This window comes from Syngnathoides biaculeatus, chromosome 3 (assembly GCF_019802595.1).
Source record: "Syngnathoides biaculeatus isolate LvHL_M chromosome 3, ASM1980259v1, whole genome shotgun sequence".
Taxonomy (NCBI): Eukaryota; Metazoa; Chordata; class Actinopteri; order Syngnathiformes; family Syngnathidae; genus Syngnathoides; species Syngnathoides biaculeatus.
In genome coordinates, this window is record NC_084642.1 from 23,549,901 (window position 1) to 23,569,802 (window position 19,902).

Consider the following 19,902-nt stretch of genomic DNA (forward strand, 5'->3'; position numbering starts at 1 on the left):
GGTGGTATTTTACAATTTAGAAATCTCATGGCACAACAAACAAAAATGTCACAAAAAGTAGATACATTAATTGCTGTATGTACTTACTCCCATCTAATAGAAAACCATCAATGCATCACTGGCATAAATAGATGAATAATGATACAAAATACCGAATAAACAACATGAATAATTTTGCAAAATATAATGCCATCCACAGAATGAAGAAAAAGCAAAGCGGTGTGAGTAGCATTGCGGAGATTTAAAATAATAACAACAATGATCGAATCAAGATTCAGAGACATTTGCGGGGATGACTAAAGAGTTGCAAGAACTTGCAATGGACTTAGTCTGCTGTATGGGATCACTATGCATTACAAAAAAATTATGACAAAAGTGCATTCCACTATGAGTAAGTACAGTAGAAATTGTGAATAGCTACGTGTGAATATACTTTCCATACTACTGAACATGTTTATTGAAGTTTCAAAATTAAAATGTTATCCGTGGTGTCAGCTCTGTCTTCACTATGTTTTTGAAATTGAGACCACAGCATATGAAAAAAAGTTTCTTTCAGCTTGTCCCTTTCGGGGTCGCCACAGCATGTCATCTCAGATGAATGGACATATATGTTTGGCACAATTTTTACACCGGATGCCCATCCTGACGCAACACTTGTCAGGGAGTGGAGGCCCCAGTGGGATATGAACCCACAAGCTGTGGTTTACCAAACCAGTGCTCAAACCACTGAGCTACAGGGCCTCTGACCATAGCATATGAAAGATAACCTTTAGTCTTATGACAATTGTTAATTGTCCAGTCAGTGCTTCTAAATAAGTTAACAAATCCAAATGAGTGATTTAATTTGACATGGGAGGAATGCAGATTTTGTCCACATTGCTTTTCTTTTTTTGAAGAATTGAGAAAGTTGTTATGTCATGTATCATCTCTTTCATGCTCCATGCGCCAAACAACTGATGATATTTAACCAACAGAAAACAATCTTGGTTTTTGCTTCATGGTGTTAGGAACCATAGAAGTTACAAGGCTCTCATCACAAAATACACAGCATAGTTTGGGTGGGAATAAAATTGAGTTACATTGAGTTTGAAATACAATTTTAAAACAATTTCATTTCAATCAATTCAATCAAGAATGACAGTTATTGTTCATTTACATTTTACAAGCTGTGAATGCTTTATTAGTGTCAAGATTTATTAATTTTTTTTAATTTAGTACCCCTCCAATATATGTTGCCACTGGACAAGTGTTTGACTTGACTTGTGACTTGCTTAATCCAAGTATCGACTTGACTCGACCTGCTTGACATTTAGTGACGAGTTATTTGACTTTTTTTTTACTTTTTTTTCTTTCCCCCAGTGACTTCGGACTTGCTTGAGAATTGAAGGTTATGACTTGAGACTTGCTTGTGACTTGCACTTGACTTACTCCCATCTCTGTTTATGAAGCATGAAATGCACGTGTTTTCAGATCATTATCAGTCATTCTGCAAGTTAAGTCCTATAACAGAGACACTGCTCTGTTTTCCACATTATATCTGTTCTTGTCACTGATTTGTGCACTGTGCAAGGAGCTCATAGCCTCTGAATCAGTTCAACTGAAGCGTGGATTCAGAGAATTGTGCCACCTCCACTGGGCATACAGAACTATCCGGCATATCAAAGATCAATGCGCACTCATTCTAGGACTGCCCTGTATCATGACATTCCTGTTCCCGGTTGGCTCAAACTTAGAAGCAGCAACATGCCTTTGAAAGAGCTGAAACATCAAATTAAAGTCTGTGCTCTCTCAACATCTCTGTGTTTCTGTCTCGCTTTATCTGTTTGTCTCAACTGTCTAGCACACAAACACACACAACAATGATAAATTATAGATTGCCACCTGCCTTGGGCAATCCATCATTGGTTTCCCCTGCCTAATGTGTTTACTTTGCCCCGGGCTAGTGAAGTCGGGATTTGCCATCGATTCAGGGCAGTAACTGTACACTGTTTTTGATTATCCGTTCAGTTCTTTAATCAATTGGGGTGTGATTAATTATAAAGCAAGTTCGAAGAGTTGGCATAGTGAAAAGGGTTTAAAACAGAAACAATGGCAATGTCATGGTGCTAAAAGTTTTCTGGAGTCAATTAATTCTCTAAATACCTCATGTAGGCAGAGGCCATAGATGACTAATGTCTTTTATTTCCAGTCTCAAGGTTAACTGTCTTGGGAAATAGCACTTCCTTTTATAGTGTAGCCAGGGTTCCCAATTAAGGCATAAATCAAGCTGTGAGACTTAGCAGGGGCAGCTCTAAATTTCAACTGGTTTGCATATAAATCAAATGGGATTTTATTCATGATATTGATTTTTTTTTCTCTTAATGAATTCTTTAAGCAATCCATTTCATCAAATATTAGCAGGGCTATAAACTTAATGCGATTGACTCTAGAATTCGCCCTGTAATCTGCTTGAATATGTTTAACACTGTTATTCTCATTTGATTTTTTTTCTTTTTCTTGGGTGGTAATTTAAGGCAAGGTAAGCTGCTACAACACACACTAGATAAGAGCAAAGGTGTGTGAACCACTTGTCCACCGTGCCACCTACTTGTTGACAGGAGGCTATAAAGCCCCTTTCACCTTTACCAGTAATAAGAAAATTTTCAGCGACACAGTACAGATCATGTATGATATCTACTTTAGTTGACATAGCTGTTGTAGTGCCATTATTTGTCGGCACGATATCTCATGTGGCTATATCTTTCTCCAGCTCCTAGAGAATGTGAGGAAGATGAGTTTCAGTGCCAAAACGGCTACTGTATCCGCACCCTCTGGCACTGTGATGGAGACAACGACTGCGGGGACAACAGCGATGAACAGTGTGGTGGGTACAAAGCAGCAACAAGCATGTGGCCATATTTATTCAAGTGGTCTAATACTTCTTGTTTGTGTCCAAGCAGACATGCGTAAATGTTCAGACAAGGAGTTCCGCTGTACGGATGGCAGCTGCATTGCTGAGCACTGGTATTGTGATGGAGACACAGACTGCAAGGACGGATCTGATGAGGAAAACTGCCGTAAGTTGGTGTGCTCAAGGTGATCAAAAGAGTGACATGTTTCTTTCGTGCAACCTGTCAACAAGAGTGTAGGTTAAGGATAATTATTTTTTTTTAGTTTTCAGTTACTGTATAGTTTGTCAAATTTGGCAGCCATGTAAACTATAAACCTGTTTATTAAGGTGAGATGATCTTGGCGGAAAATGGAAGTAAGACACGAGCTCGAGATTGGAGACAGAAAGATGTAGTCAATACGCCTCATCATTCTAAAAGTAACTGAAACATCACGATAAATGGCACTTCCCTCAGACTTTGAATGTGGATACCGAGAGCCAATAAAAATCAATGTGAGTGCTACCATGCAGCACAATGCTTTGCACCAAGTCACTGATGGTGCAGTGCTTCATTCGCCTGACTTGGTGCAGTTCTCACTCAGTGCCTGTGTGAAAGTGATTGCAAATGGTTGTCCATGTCTATATGTTTTCTGTGACTGACCGGTGACCAGTTCAGGATGGAGTTTGCCCGAAGTCAGGTGGGATAGGCTCCAGCAACCAATGACTTTGAAGAGGATCAGCAGAGAATGAGTGTATGGCATCACACAGGACAATGAGTAACAACTGGGATTGCATCAGAGTTTTTTGATTGATGCTTGCTAATTGCCATATTTAACTGTTAAGATAAAATAATCGCTCATTGAATTTCAGGTTAAGGCTATTATGTTGTAATGCATGAAAGAAAATGAGAACATTGTGCACAATAGCAATTAGTGGGATTGCTTGTCTTTATTAGTAGTCTGTTTTTATTATTTTTAAATAGAAGTTTCCAAATAACTTTTATACAAATGCTTAAACACTTGCCCACATGGTCGTCAATCATCTTTTCCTTTATTTCATCTCTAACAGAACTTCAAAGTCCTTCACTTAACTACTGCGCCACACTTATCATCTGTTTACCGTGTGTGTGTGTGTGTGTGTGTGTGTGTGTGTGTGTGTGTGTGTGGTGTGTGTGTGTGTGTGTGTGTGTGTGTGTGTGTTTGTGTCTGTGTGCAGCCTCAGATGTGATGGCAGCCACCTGCAGCGTCGAGGAATTCCAGTGCGCATATGGCCGCTGCATCCTGGACATCTATCACTGCGATGGAGATGACGACTGTGGAGACTGGTCGGATGAGTCAGACTGCTGTAAGATCACAATTATTTACACACAAGCACATTTTAAACATTGGGAAGGGTTCTTTATTAATCAAGTACATGCATCAGCTATTTCTGGATAGACATGGGAACCAAAGACACTTCTGAAGTAAGCCTTTTTTTCCCCTCATTTATTTACAGCTACTGGACTGATCCCTCTTACAGGTCCCTAGTACACTTTGTTATACTCAAGTAAAAAATTACCACACTGCCTATACTCAACCTATTTAAGAGTTTAAGAGAGACATAATACAAAGTATGACAACATACAAAACCATTCAGCATCAACAGCTACCCACTGCTCGACAGACCTGGAAAGCGTCGCCTGTGAAACTGGGAAGTTGTGATCGTGATTCAAAGATTACTACGTTTCACCGTCCTGCTTGTGACATTCCCTTCAATCACATGCCATTTTTGTATTTGTTACACAATATCTTTTTCTCATACACATGCTCTCTCTCACTCTCCCTCTCTCTCTCTCTCTCTCTGTCTCTCTCTCTCTCTTATACACACACACACACACACACACATTCACGGTTTTACCTTTGATGTTTTTATCAACACGATGATAAGCGTGACTCCAAGGTTTCCTGTCATCGTTTGAGCGTCACCAAGGTCATAGCACCTTGAGCGGCTCCCTCTGTTCCTCATTCCTCGTATGTCCAGGTTTTTAAATGCCGGCTGTCTGCTCTACTTTTTTTACTCACTCAAACACATACAATGTGAGTCAGTTTTTAATTCACTTAACCATTTCATTCAGCTGTGAGAAAAAAGTGTGCGCTGTGAAGAGTTTGTCGCACGCACAGACGGATGCACGGTCTCACACACACACACACGAGGCATTCCACTGAGGCATAAGACATTCTCGCACAGCATTCCATGATATTGCGTCTCCAGAAACATGAAGGGTGCTTTGTTAGGGTAAAACTGTCCCTCCCCGTCTTGCCACTTCTCATGTGAACACACACGCACACACACACACACGAGAAAAAAATCCAGATTCACATGCCTTACTAACACTTGCTTTTGGCTGCATTGCAAAGTACATGAAAGTCCATTGTTGTCTTTGTGAGAGGGGATGCAGAAGAGGGGTTCAAGCGGGATGAATCGCACACACGCCTATGTGTATGAAAGTAACTGCATTTCACACACTCTTCTTGCTTCTAATTCTCACTATCTGGGAAAACCACCTGCTCTTTTGATCATTTCTGTCTGCTTTCTGGGATTTGATAAGCCTGCAGCACCGATCATGTCTTTATTCTTCTTTTGTCTTCTTTCCTTTCCTTGTCACTTTATCTCTGTCCTACTCTTCAAAAGGTATGGACGACTCCTGTCAGGAGAAAATATGTCCGAGAAATGCACACACCTGATTTAGCATGCTAGTGTTTGACTCAGCTTTAATCTGTCCTTCCCCCTCCACCCTCGACTTCTGCCAGTTGGAGAGCATCTCTTCAATCTTTAATAACAAGTAGTGCTATATGATCTGTAAAAGTAAGACAGCTAGCTGTAGATAGTATCGTGCAAAGAGTGGGTATGGGGAGGAGGGGGCAGTGGTTGTGGGTATTCAAAGTGGTTTGGGTAGGCATGAAAGTATTTTTAATACCAATCCATATAGTGTTTAAACAAAACTATGTGTGACTCGTAATTGTAATTGTGTTTTGGCAAGATTTGAACAGCAATATGTGTGGATATTTGCGTGCAGCGTCCCACCAACCATGCAGGTCTGTTGAGTTCATGTGCAGCAGCGGGATGTGCATCAATGCAGGCTGGAGATGTGACGGCGAGTTCGACTGTGACGATCAGTCCGACGAGATGAATTGCAGTGAGTAACTACTTTTCTCACTTTTATTAAACATGCATGCTTTTCCTGTGGACTGGGTTGTCCATCTGCAGTATTTCTGTGGTTTCTAGTGATGCTTATCTATTATTTGAATTATTCTGTAGCCACATCCATGTGCACAGCTGATCAATTTCGGTGTGGAACTGGACGCTGCGTCCGGTTGTCTTGGAGATGTGATGGTGAAGATGACTGTTCAGACCGCAGTGACGAAGAGGGTTGTGAGAAAGCTGGTCAGTCTTTGCTTATCCTTTCAAAAGCTAAATATAGTACAAATTTATGTTGTAGTCATGGCAACAGTAGAGCTCTCAACAAAATCAAATCTTATTTTCAAGTAAGCCTGAGTGTCACTTTTGCAACGTTTACAATCTCAACATTAGTTGAAGGAAACACTTGACTGAGACATGAACAAATAAAATAAACTATTGTGTACCTTGGACTAGAAATGATCATGCTCATCTAAGGAAGATGTATGTTTTTTTTAAATGTACTCACATTCAGAACTAGGACACCAAATCGATGTTTTGGTCCTTTAAAAAAAACGAAAAATACTTTCTTTTATGATTGTGTGTATGTCAGGCATATCGTAAAATGTCTTCCATTTTAGCCCACAGAACACTACCTGTTTTGTAGCAAACACACAAGTTGTGACCTTTCTTGTAAGCTCGCAGGGCAATTAACAGCTTTCAAGGCCAATATTGTTTTCGTTCAAGGGAAATCTATACGAGAAAAAAAATACAAAATTGTGATGATTATACTTTGGCAATGTCTGACTTTACTCTGCACGACCATATACTGGTGCTTGTTTTTGGCTTGTGAGAGACGGTGGGAGTACTACAGGAAAACTCACGCAAGTCAGGCAACAGCCATGTAGTCATTCAATGCAATGTCACTGATGTACTACCTGCATAGCTATCAATCCATCTGCATTTAGTTAAATAGACAAATTCCTTATGTCTCTGAGTCTTTGTGTATACTTAAAACATTTTTTTATTACTGTATTTTCTTTCTTTACAGTAGAATACTGGGAGCAACGTTGCCAGCATTTTACTGTAATATAATATTTTACTCTAGATTTGTACTTGGATCTTGTGGTTGTCTCTAGTTTTGTGACTTTAATTCATTTCTGGGGGAATTGTGACTGACTGGGTAGCACATTTACCGCACAGGTTTAAAGCCGGCTTCCCTGTGTGGAGTTTGCATAGCCTCACCAGTCCTGCGTGAGTTTTCTCTTGGTACTCCGGTTTCTTCCCAAATTGTAAAAACATGCATGATGGGTTAATTTAAGATTCAACATTTTCTGTAGGTGTGAATGTGAGTGAAAATGGTTGTTTGTCCAGTTGGCAACCAGTTTGGGCTGTACCCTGTACACCGCGACCCAAGTGAAGATAAGTGGTAAAGAAAATGGATGGATGCTCTAATTCAGGGGTGCCCAGACTTTTTAACCCCAAGATCTACTTTTCGAGCAGCCAGCCTCTCGCAAGCTACCGATAACGGGGGGGGAGAATGATGATAAAATGTTTTGTGATATATATATATTTAAAATACAGAATTAGCTTTTTGTGCACTGTATTGTCAGTGCTTTCATTCTGGATCAGGCTGTACCAAGGTGGAATTTTAAAAATTACACACCATCTCATCCTGCACTTTCTACTTTGGCTTCAGACCAAACCTTTCCCACTCGGAAAAGTGAAAATCTCATACAGTTTAACTACATTTTCTTCGATTATTCACATACTCCTACAGTCATTGCATCTTAAAACAAAAGCATTTCTTCTTTAACTTTCTCCATTAATATCGAAAGTAAACATAAGCAGCATGTCTAGCTCGTCTTTGCTCTACGTTGCCCAGACTGTGTTGCTAACTAAAGCAGCGGTGGTGGACATTGTCATTATAAAACACATTGATGGGCTCCGTAAATTTGTAATTATGAGTGTACGTCTTTAAGAGAGGGGATGGGGGCCGGGTGTAAGGTAAACTAGGAAAAAGAAAGTGTGGCGAGCAGCGGTCGTTGTTAGAGAAAGTTCCATGTGCTGCCTAAAAGACACCAGTGGCTTCTTTTCATTCTTTACAGTACGTGTGTGAATAGTGTCATTGGATGTAACAACCAGTCAACCCTCACTCATTGAATCACATTGCAAAATGTCACAAACTGAATATCTGTATGTTATACGTTGTTATACGTTTTTGCCCACAACGCAGATATTCTGCGTTGTGCGCAAAAAATATCTAACATTGGCTGACGTTTTTTTTTTTTTCACGCACACCGTCCCGCGATCGACCAAGACTGCCAGTTGATCACGATCGACGCATTGAACACCCCTGCTCTCATTATTGTTAAAATATAGCTACTTTTTAAAAATGTGCTGTAATGTAATGTGCTCAAAGAATACATGTAAGGGAAGACTATTTGTATGCAATTAGGGACATGAGTCTGAATCCTTAGACAGTCATCTATAGCTATCTTGAGGTTTCAACATTAATTATTTCATTAATTTAAAAACATCTTTCTAATGACTTGGCATTCAATCAGTTGCAGTTTTTGTTATGTTCGTGCAAGTTCTCCAAAGAATATCTGCTCACATGCCATTTTATTCACCATATGCTATGGTAATGTAATATTTAACTTATGACATTGTTCAGTTTGTATATGTATTTGCTTCTAGTTTTACTACCTTGATGTGTGTAGCCACCTTTACATTGCAAATACCTTACCTGGGCAAGGTTTGACACATAAATAAATACTTGGACATACATATCTTGGACAGCTCAAAGTCGGTTTTTAAATACAGCAGTGAGATATTTAGTATCTGTAAATATGTTTTCATGGGGAAAAAAGGACTTAACATTGCAAATAGTGTGAGGAAGTTTTTTTTTTCCTGTGACTAACTGGATTAGCCCATCAGAGCATCCCTGCTGGCCCTTGTCACGCTGGTGTTCGTCTCCTCTGGCCTTTCTGAGCAAGATCCACATGCCCACTTAAGCTTGCATCTCAGTTCCTTAGTGGGACGTAATCTGTCCACGACAGACCTTGCCAGTTTCACCACTGAGTCTGTGGTGTCGGCAGACCTACTAGCACCGAATGTCACAACCTAGTCTGATGCTACAGCTTGTCGCTCCTCTGCGAACATAAAGTTTGTCTAGCCCGCTTATCAAGTGCTGCTCTGCAAGAACATGTAAAAATTGGAGTTTGGAAGCCTCGTGTCTCTCGGGAAGATGCACATAACCGGTAAGGCTCGGACCTTTGTTCCATAGCAGAAACGAGTTGGCCAGTGGCAGACGTTAACGCCGTGACGGCGGAAGATCTCGTTGCAAGCCCCTGGTGAGGTCCTCTGCTGAGAGCTCAACCACCACCACACTTGATGGATGATTCAAAGTTTTTCTTTTCACTGTATTATGTACCAGTGCCTTGCGTCACTCCACATAATGGCGTCCCTGTAAATAAAAAAGTAAATTCCTACAAAGGTCTGTCAACCAATCATTTGTCATCACATCCGACCCTGTCAAAGCCTTCCTGGTACTGCTCAAAAGACCCAACCTGCACAGAGGAATAAAATACAGGGAGAACCTTCCCTACCCAGTTTGTTACAATTTGACTAATTTTTCTACAGCAATGTACTTAGTGTAGTTAACATTGTGCTCTTATCTAACACAACACAAGCCTTTAGTTTTGAAAGTGTTCTTGAGAGTACTGACAAATAATTAACAGTGAGGCTAAGGGATATTTGGAAAAAGTGGATCACGCAGGAGTATGATCAGTGTTTAAGTTGAAACTTATTTCCCAGATAACATTCTTTCTTCCCCCACTGCTTCCTGCAAATTGAAGCGTAATAGACCGCAACAAGCACAGTGACAAAATGTCTCTTCCCACGTGAAACGTGTAAAACAATTTTGAGAAGTCTTGCTGTATTCAGTGACGCATGTTAACACAAAACTATATGGGCTCACGGTTGGTGTCCCCACAGAGACGTCACCTTGTGCTCCAGACCAGTTCCAATGTAGAAATGGACGCTGTATTGGTCTGAGGAAGGTGTGCAATGAGGTCAACGACTGTGAGGACGGGACTGATGAACTTCCCCACCATGAATGTCGTGAGTTGACATTTGTCACAGGCAGAAACGTTTTACACTACTTTTATCTTAATTCTATAAACGTTCCTCACTCTCTCTCTCTCTCTCTGTCTCTCTCTCTCTCTCTCTCTCTCTCGCTCTCTCTCTCTGTCTCTCTCTCGCTCTCTCTCTCCGTGTCTCTCCCTTGCAGTCTTTTTCTGTCTCTGTCATATGAATCTTTAACAATTTCGATATAACACTCGTCATCTTGCTGAATTTTGGTAGGTTGAATCTTGGAAAATGTGGGAAGGCCTCCCAGTATTAACAGTGTAAAAGATTTATCTATGTAATTACTATTTTGTGAAGGGTCAACTGAGAGTTTGAATATTTTAGAAAATCACAAGAGCCATGTTCCCCTAAATGAGTATCAGAAAGATTACAACATCGTAGCATGAGTACAAAGAAGTATCATCCTCAACAACTTGGGATAGGAAAACTTACCGGTACAAATACTCATGACAACGCAGAATATGGATGATGGGAAGTCCTTATAGACTGAACATGCTAAATCAGTCTCCAATATTTGTGATCCTTTTTTGTTTCGATCTAGGTCCACGCTCCAGTGATGGCAACTGCAACCAGAATAACGGTGGTTGCTCCCAGAAGTGTCAGATGGTCCGAGGACTGGTCCAGTGCACCTGTCACACTGGATACCGACTGATGGATGACGGCAGATCATGCCATGGTATTTATGTGTGTGTGCATGTGTCTGTTGTGTATCATAACACATTTCTGAAACCTAAGAGATTAGGTGGTAGGTTAGAGATGAGGTGAGATTTGGTTCAACAGCCAGATAAAAATAACTCATGACAAATAACATGTAACCCAAATTGATAGTTTAATCCATTGGCCAACATGGAAAATGTTAGGTCAATAAAAAGTTTGGTTCCTTGTTCCTGGTTTCTTCCTGTAAAATTGCGCTTTCTCACCCTTTTGACAAGGTGTTTTGGTCATAAGGTTTGAGTTGGACTCTTGAAATATACCCGATGGACACCCCCAAGATATATCTGCAAAATATAATAATACCTAATACAAATCCCAATTCCAGTGACATTGTGACCATTGTAAAATGGAAATAAAAACAAAATACTACGTGTGTGTGTGTGGGGGGGGGGGGGAATCCCATATTCCTGTGGTGTGGGGCGTGGGGGTGTTAAGCATTGGGTCCCTGCGGACTCCTCTGAATGGCCGGTTTACTGTGTCCCTCGGTGGGGCTGGTGGACGTCCAAGGGTCCCTCGGTGTGGAAGGTGTCCCGTCCACCGGGCCACTCTCAGGTAGGCTCCTGGGCCTGACCCCGCCTCTCAATTGGATGGGGTGCAGTCCTCAGCCCAATTATAGGACACCTCTGACGGTTAATTCACTTGCATGTGTCCAGAGACACACACCTGTGGGACATTGTTGGGTTTGGGGCCACACTCACTCATTGCAACAAATAACTTTATGCTTTGTGCACTGTATAACTATAGAATTGTAACTATAATAATTTTGTTTTCTTGTATGAAATGACAATGTAAATCACATAGTATAAAAATCTGTCTTTGACCACCACCGCATTCTTTAGCATGACCCTTGAATGGTTTTTGAACCCTCCAGAAGCTTTAACATGACGTCTGACTGTTCCGTCCCCCTTTTTCTTACGTCTTTGTGGTGTGTTCCAGATGTGGACGAGTGTGCTGAAGAAGGCTATTGCAGTCAGGGCTGCACCAACTTAGAGGGCGGCTTCCAGTGTTGGTGTGTTCAGGGCTATGAGTTGCGGCCCGACAAGCGCAGCTGCAAGGCACTGGGTAAAGATCAAGTGTACTGTGTTTCAACTTTGACATGATACCGCAGAGAATTGACAAGGATTGACCACAAGTTAAAAACCTGGTTGCATACTGTTTATATTTTCCCAACTGTATCCATTTTCTAGCTCCAAGTCCATGGATGTGGATGTATTCTGAAGTCTGGAGTAGATTGAGACTTTAGATTAGTTGTGAGGGTTGAGGGCCGGTACATCGGCCCATCCATCTGTCAGATGCAATGAACCTTCCACATAAGTGAAAAAAGTGTTCAATGTTTCTTTCCATTTTTACTTTCCAAAACTGTTCCATTTCCTTCCATCTTTCTGTCCTAATTTTGTGTTTTGGATTTTGACAGGTCCAGAGCCAGTTCTTTTGTTTGCCAATAGAATTGATATCCGTCAGGTTCTTCCACACCGCTCTGAGTACACGCTGCTGCTCAACAACCTTGAAAACGCCATTGCGCTCGACTTCCATCACAGCCAAGAGCTTGTTTTCTGGTCAGATGTGACATTGGACCGCATCATGAAGGCCAACCTCAATGGGTCCAATGTGGAAGAGGTTGTCTCCACTGGCCTGGAGAGCCCAGGTGGGCACAGCCCCCAATAAGATTCTGCCGCAGACACACTAGTCAACATCATAATTTATCAAATATGTTCATCGTCACTTTATGAGAACCCACGTTTTGCAATCGTTCTTGTCATTTTTGTTTCAGATCTGACAAGCTAAATGAATTTATAATACAAGTTCGCTATCAAGGTTCTTTAAGAACCAGATTAATCATGAAAACCAAGGTTGCATTATATATTGTAACAGATCATTTTTCTCCCAATCAGGTGGGCTGGCCATTGATTGGATCCATGACAAATTGTACTGGACAGACTCTGGGACATCCCGCATTGAGGTGGCCAACCTGGATGGGACTCATCGCAAGGTGCTGCTGTGGCAAAACATGGAAAAACCACGGGCCATTGCGCTGCACCCTATAGAAGGGTAGGAACTCAAAGACTCAGACACTGATTCGTAACAGATGTTATTAAATGTGTTCACTATCCTCTCCGGATATCTTCCAGTTGAAGTGCAGTTCCAGAGCAGGGATTAGATTTTGGCAGCACTGCACTGCCCACAGGCAAACTTCTGTGGAGCAAAGATTTCATACAAGACACAGTCACTAGGACTTTGTGACTTTATGTCGCGGTTGCAGGCAGGAAGGAACATGGCAATTGAAGCCATAAAAAATGTCAACCTAGAACACTCAATCAATAGTTAGGTAGTGTTTCAGTAATCTAAAAGTAATCTACTATTATAACCCAAAGCTCAGTTTTCTTTTTGTGTGTGGTGGGACAATGATAGCTAATTCCGCTCATCTTTAGTCAGAAGTTTAAACCGGCTATCTAATATGGCTGTCCTCTTTTTCTCCTCAGTAAGATCTACTGGACCGACTGGGGCAACACGCCTCGCATCGAGTATGCCAATATGGATGGCTCAAACCGACGTGTTATTGCCGACACGCACTTGTTCTGGCCAAATGGCCTTACGATCGACTATGCTGGCCACCGCATGTACTGGGTGGACGCCAAGCACCATGTCATCGAAAGAGCCGATCTGGATGGACGCAATCGTAAAGCTGTCATCAACCAAGGTAAACATCTTTTTTTGAAAGGTAAAAATACAGCTCTCAAATGGCACAGACGGAATGATTAAAAAAACAGTAAACAACTGATGAGCACGTCCTGCAAGTAACTTTTAATTTTTATGTGGACTTTTATTTTTCTTCTATGAAAATCTGCTTTGTATTGTATGATCAGAATGTGTACTTCAAACTTTGACACTCAGATGCTCTCTCTCTCTTGCTCTTTCTCACTCTCTCTCTCTCTCTCTCTCTCTCTCTCTCTCTATATATATATATATATATATAATATATATATATATATATATATATATATATATATGTGTGTGTGTGTGTGTGGTGTGTGTGTGTGTGTGTGTGTGTGTGTGTGTGTGTATATCTCACGCACACATAATTATACAACATTTGACCATGTAATCAGTGCAAAATTTCGATGAAAAGAATCAGAATCCGCTTAAGTGGCCAAGTGTGTAAAAACACAAGGAATTTTTCTCCGGCAGTCGGACATTCAAAAGAAAGAACAAGACATTTCTGTTTATAGGAACTATTCCTTGTAAAAGTCGTGCAAGGTGTAAAATCGTCTTCATTTAGAATAGATAAGAGATAAGTATGTTAGCGTCCCACATTGTGTTGAGTTTGTACAGGGTGCCTTTACCCGTTTGTGGTTCTCGTTATAGACCAGTGCAATTAGGTATATGGATGTGTCCCTTACTGACATCAAAACACATGACAGCCTAACATTGGTGTTCCTTCGTTTGGTGATGCCAGTATGGCTTGAAGTTCGCTAAAATAAAAAAAAAAAAATTAAATTGCGAAAACGTTTGCTTGCCCAGTGGAAACTTGAGGTTGGCCTGTTCGGTCAAGTGCAAGATAAATAATAATGGACAGAGGTGCTGCGGGTCATGGCTCTGGTTGTGGTCCGAGTCGAACTGCGAAGCACTTGTAACTTTGGCGGCAAGTTGATTCGCTAGTACATGCTATATTAATTAGGAAATGCACCTAGATTCAATTAGTTTCTGAATGTTAAAGTTAATTTCATTGAGCAACAAAGTGATGTTGGGGATTGTGTCAAGACACAGAATGAACTCACTTCAAATTTAATAACGGCCAATAAAAAAAGAAAAATTTTGTAATTAATATTTTTCTGAAGAATGCATTTGGGATGAGCCTTTGAATTTGGTAATACATTGTGCAAAATGATGTGAAATACCCAACGGTTTGAGTCAGTTCTTTTCCAGAATAAAAGTGCTTAAAGAGGACGACGGTATTCAAGTGGCACAGCTTTAACCAAACATCAGGTGCAGGTGGAGATTGGCCTGGCTCGAGTTGGAGGCCAGAACAAAAACGCAAAGAAAGGATGCAAATTTAATTTGAATCCTAAATGTGTTCATCAACATGTACTTTAGTTGGAACAATAAATGTTTTTATGTGTGAAGAAAATGTGTTGATTTTGCCTTATTGTACTCTTGAGAGTCTCCCAAATTAATGTAATGTTAAAATCAAAAACATACTCTGTGTGAGCCCAGAGGAATGCCGCCCCCCAACACTTTATACAATATTTTTTCTTTTTTGGTCACCTTTTTCATTCCTTTGGAGTTTGCATGCCTGTTTTAGTGTTCAATTTTTATCCGCCTTAAAGTGACATTCAAGATTGTTCAAGTGTGTGTAAGGAGGTCTGTGTGCACAAGCCATTGTCCGTGTGAGCTCTCCTTAATGATGTGTGCTCTTAGGATAAAAGGCTGTAATTGGCCCTGTCCGTTTTCCAGAGCCTCTGTTTGCTCAGACAACACACAGGACAAATGGGACGTGCATGTGTGTCTGCTCATTCCTAATGCCCAGGGTGCTGTGCCAAGGAATGTTAATGAGTATCTCCCCTACACCTATAGTCGTTACGTGTGTATATGTGCTTTAACTGGACGTATGCCAAGTTCCTGGAGCTGCATAGTAGGCGGGTGTGGCAGTTTAATCCTTTACCAGCCTACAAACCTGTGGACCCGATGGTGGGGGCGAGGATATGATGAGGGTTGTGTTGGGGTGTGTCAACTTGATTTTAGAGTACATGTGCCTGCAGATATGCTACACAGCAAAGACGTCTCTTTTACAATGAACTGGCTCCTGCATGTGACACAATATATCCTTGAAGAAGTAGACAATAGAGTAACAGAACAGTGTATCCTCGTGGGAAGGTCAGCCTGAAATGCTGAAATATGACATTTCATTTTCAAGGGGAAAAAAAAAACTTTTTTCAATCTGATGCTTCCTTCATCTCTGAGGCTTTGAGGATATATTCCCATCTGGAAGCAATGCAGCATTGCTTACTGTGTATTAGTGATCAGTGGGGAGTGTGACAGATTTAGTTGTGGTGTGAGCAGTGAGAGGTGCCACATGGAGGTTAAAGGGGACATTATAGTGAAGGCTTGGTGCGGTGCTTGATGCCCCGTCGGCTTGCAGCTGCTCTTCCAGCTGTCCCGGAAAGAACAAGAGCAGAGGGCACGAGAAGTGTGTGTCGATGACATGGAAGAAGGTGACCATGACAAAAATAGTTGCCTCTGTGGCTTTCTGTTAAGAAGAGGGTGTATTATTTGTCACCCTCATGTTCAGATAAGATCAGAAAACACACAGCCAACCACACACCTGGAGCTGACCAAATTGGAAAGATCAAAAGAGCTTTTTTTCTTTTGTCACTGCTCATGCCTTAAGTTAAATGTACTACCATCACATGCCAGCGTATTAAATAAGAAAACTCTAATTGTACAGATTACAAAAATATTCCATTTAAAATATATTTTATAACTCTAGAACTTAATGAGTTTGAAAGACATTTGCTGATCCTGTCAACGTGGTAAAATACCAGATATTGATGGAGTCCCTCTTTTTTTTTCTAAGCAAATTAACGACAGCAAATGAAAGTTTTGGTGGAAGAGATCAAGTCTTGTAATTTTAAGGGTGTTTCATGAAGTGTCTGCTGTCTTAAAGGTTCTCATTAAAATCTCATCGTTTCTGAGTTGTCTCTTTTCATCCTTAGGCCTTCCTCATCCATTTGCCATAACTGTGTTTGAGGACAGCCTCTATTGGACAGACTGGCACACCAAGAGCATTAACAGTGCCAATAAATTTACTGGCAAAAACCAAGAGATTATCCGGAACAAACTACACTTTCCCATGGATATACACACCTTGCACCCCCAGAGGCAACCTGAAGGTCAGGACACAATTTTTTTATGTTGGATGCTAAATTTAGCTTTGTATATAATTAACTAGTTCTTCTGCGATTGTTATAATTGTTTGGAGTTTAGAAACCTAATCAACCTGCTCATTTGTGTCTTTGTTTTCCCAAAGTCTCTCAACCCTTTTTTTATATCTTTCCTTTGAAATGCATTGTAATATAATTGTGTGAAATGTGCATAGAAAAGGTGCTATATAGATTTGATTTTAAGTATGCTTTCCTTTTTTTTTTTTTGCCATGTGTTTGACTTCTTTGTAGGAGGCAAGAACCGCTGTGGTGCCAACAATGGAGGCTGCAGCCACCTATGCCTCCCTGGCAACAAGACGTACACCTGTGCTTGTCCGACTGGCTTTAAGAAGATGGACCACAGCAATTGTGCTAATAGTGAGTTCTTCAGTCCTCTTATACTTCTAATTTTGCACTTGTGTGGCTCATAACGAGATTGAACAATTTAATTTTTAATTAAATGGTATTTCTCACTTAAGAGTGTGTTAATTATTGTTGTCCAATAAGTATGATAATTTATGAGCTGTGTACATTTCTTGTATGCCAGTGTGTTGTGGTGGTGTTTTTTTTTTTTTTTTTTTGTATTTATTGTTGACCTGCTGATAAAAATAGAAGACTGACAGAAGACCTTTGGTCTTTAATCAGGTCTTGACAAGTTCCTGCTTTTTGCCCGAAGGACGGACATCCGACGAATCAGCTTTGACACAGAGGATATGTCGGATGATGTCATCCCTCTGGCAGATGTGCGCAATGCTGTGGCACTGGACTGGGATGCCAGAGATGGCTACATCTACTGGACTGATGTTACCACGGACTCCATCAACAGAGCGCTGTGGAATGGCAGCAAGCAGGAGGTGAATGAAAGTCATTCTAGAATTGTAGAATTGTGATTCTCCGTTTGTCATTCAGTGTCAAATTCCAGTGAGGGAGAACATTTTTTGTCTTGTGCTATAGTGCCACCTAGAGATAGAGAAGCGACATTTTGTCTTGATGTACAGTACTTTTTAGCATAACGAAAGCCCCTGGAAAATAGAGACAGTTCGTTCACTAAAAACTTACAACTCAAAATAACAGAAAAGGGTTGCAGCATTTTTACTAAGTCAACACATTTTATGTATACTGTATGTCTTTATCTCCCGAATCCAGTCATAAACTATAATGAAGGCTCCAGGTCCTGACCCTCATAAATGATCTTAAAATTTGGATTTACTTTATTCCTGCAGGTGGTGGTGGACACCAGTCTGGAGAGTCCCGCAGGTTTGGCTATTGACTGGGTGACCAACAAACTCTATTGGACCGATGCTGGTAATCAAACTAGTTTGGAATAAGATTAAATTTAGTATAAAATGTAGTTATTGAGCATATTAGTTTTACAGTATGCTATGAACATTTAGAATTGGCACGATTATATTAAGTCATGTAATGTTTTGCGACACAGGTACAGATCGTATTGAGGTTTCGAATGCAGACGGCAGCATGCGGACTGTGCTTATATGGGAGAACCTTGACCGGCCCAGGGACATTGTTGTTGACCCAGTTGGAGGGTGAGATGAAGAAGAAATGCTAATCATGTGAAAGAATTTCTGCATTTCATAAATGTCTATCTTTTTTTTTTTTTTTTTTTTTTTTTTACCACAGTTTCATGTACTGGACTGACTGGGGTGCCAACCCAAAGATTGAACGTTCAGGCATGGACGCTTCGAGTCGCATAGTCATCATCTCTTCCAACTTGACATGGCCCAATGGACTTGCTATTGACTATGAGACTAAACGGCTGTACTGGGCAGATGCTGGCATGAAGACAATTGAATACGGAAACTTTGATGGTTCTGACCGACAGGTTAGAGAGACTTTCGGTAGTTTTTGAATCCGCAGAGGTATAAAGTAAATATGACTTTCATTGAAAAAAATCTGAATGTAGTTTTGTTTGCTTGAATGTTAATTTTAGATAGGATTAGATTAGGTTGGATGTTTGTAGTCTTACATACCCATCCTATCCAGGTTTTGATTGGCAGTCAGCTCCCTCACCCCTTTGGCCTCACTGTACATGAAGACATGCTATACTGGACAGATTGGCAGTCTAAGAGCATCCAGAGTGCTAACAAGCTCACTGGCTTGGGACGGTACACGCTTGCGGAAAATCTGGAGAACCTCATGGATATCCACTTGTTCCAGAGACACCGGGAAACAGGTGTGTGCGTGTATGGGTCCATATCTGAGAGAAAGTGATGAGTCCTTCGGAATGGTGCATTGCATTTGTGACACAGGAAGTCAACAATCTTATATTTAGCCTACAAATGTAGTGTGATGAATATTGTCTTATCAGCCATTGCTTGAAGCAACTTGTTTCACGTCAATGTCCCTGTCACTCAAAGCTTGCTCGTGAAAAAAAAATATTGGCAAATCTGCTTTAAATTTAGAGTGTGGCTAACTTCTTTTATCCTGTTGCTGAATAATGGAAAGGACCTGTGGGGCTGTCATGCAACAAACCTACCTCAACATTTTTTTTGTTCCCTTGGTGTTCTATTTGGGCAGGAATGCATTCAGCCCTATTCGACTACACGTTGACACTTTTCTTTCCTCACCAGGGAGGTTACCCATTTACTTGGTGGCTCTGATCATGAAGTGATAAATGTTATACTGTGGATGTAAAATTTAGTTGTGTGCTTATTTTCTGCTGTTTTGTTATAATAGATTGCTGGATTGAGAAAATGTGCAGTGGCATACATTTTATACCTGATGTGTATTAAAACACATTGTCCTCCATGTTGTTGTTTTACTTCAAATTCATACAGGTATGTGCTGTGAGTGCAACCATGTACTGTGTGTCCTGTTGAACACTAAACAAAAGAAAAAATAAAATGATACCATAGCTTAATTTTGTGTTTGTACATTAAGGACTAAAAGGTGGAACTCAGACTTGGTCAGTGGATTATGAACCTTAATATGTTAATCTAATTGAACCGTTTTAGTCTAATATTCAATGTTCTTCTATATTTCTGAAAAGTTTGCTGTCCTTATCAAAAAGCTGTTTCTGGTGCCCCTAAAACAAGACACAACCTTCTCAATGATTCCCTGTCAGGTGACCTAGAA

General features: G+C 40.7%; 1 protein-coding gene across 3 annotated transcripts in view; it reads left to right on the plus strand.

Annotated features, from left to right (window-relative positions):
* lrp4 (low density lipoprotein receptor-related protein 4) overlaps positions 1-19,902 on the plus strand; it is a 125,461-nt gene that overhangs the window by 91,460 nt on the left and 14,099 nt on the right. For all 3 annotated transcript variants that reach the window (XM_061814897.1, XM_061814898.1, XM_061814899.1), the window contains 18 exons: positions 2,750-2,863; positions 2,940-3,056; positions 4,085-4,213; positions 5,925-6,044; positions 6,167-6,292; positions 10,025-10,150; positions 10,719-10,853; positions 11,828-11,953; positions 12,306-12,536; positions 12,784-12,940; positions 13,372-13,589; positions 16,603-16,779; positions 17,062-17,187; positions 17,455-17,663; positions 18,033-18,114; positions 18,248-18,353; positions 18,448-18,649; positions 18,811-19,000. In XM_061814897.1, coding sequence (XP_061670881.1) covers positions 2,750-2,863; positions 2,940-3,056; positions 4,085-4,213; positions 5,925-6,044; positions 6,167-6,292; positions 10,025-10,150; positions 10,719-10,853; positions 11,828-11,953; positions 12,306-12,536; positions 12,784-12,940; positions 13,372-13,589; positions 16,603-16,779; positions 17,062-17,187; positions 17,455-17,663; positions 18,033-18,114; positions 18,248-18,353; positions 18,448-18,649; positions 18,811-19,000 — 2,691 coding nt within the window. The remainder of the gene's footprint in view (positions 1-2,749; positions 2,864-2,939; positions 3,057-4,084; positions 4,214-5,924; positions 6,045-6,166; positions 6,293-10,024; positions 10,151-10,718; positions 10,854-11,827; positions 11,954-12,305; positions 12,537-12,783; positions 12,941-13,371; positions 13,590-16,602; positions 16,780-17,061; positions 17,188-17,454; positions 17,664-18,032; positions 18,115-18,247; positions 18,354-18,447; positions 18,650-18,810; positions 19,001-19,902) is intronic.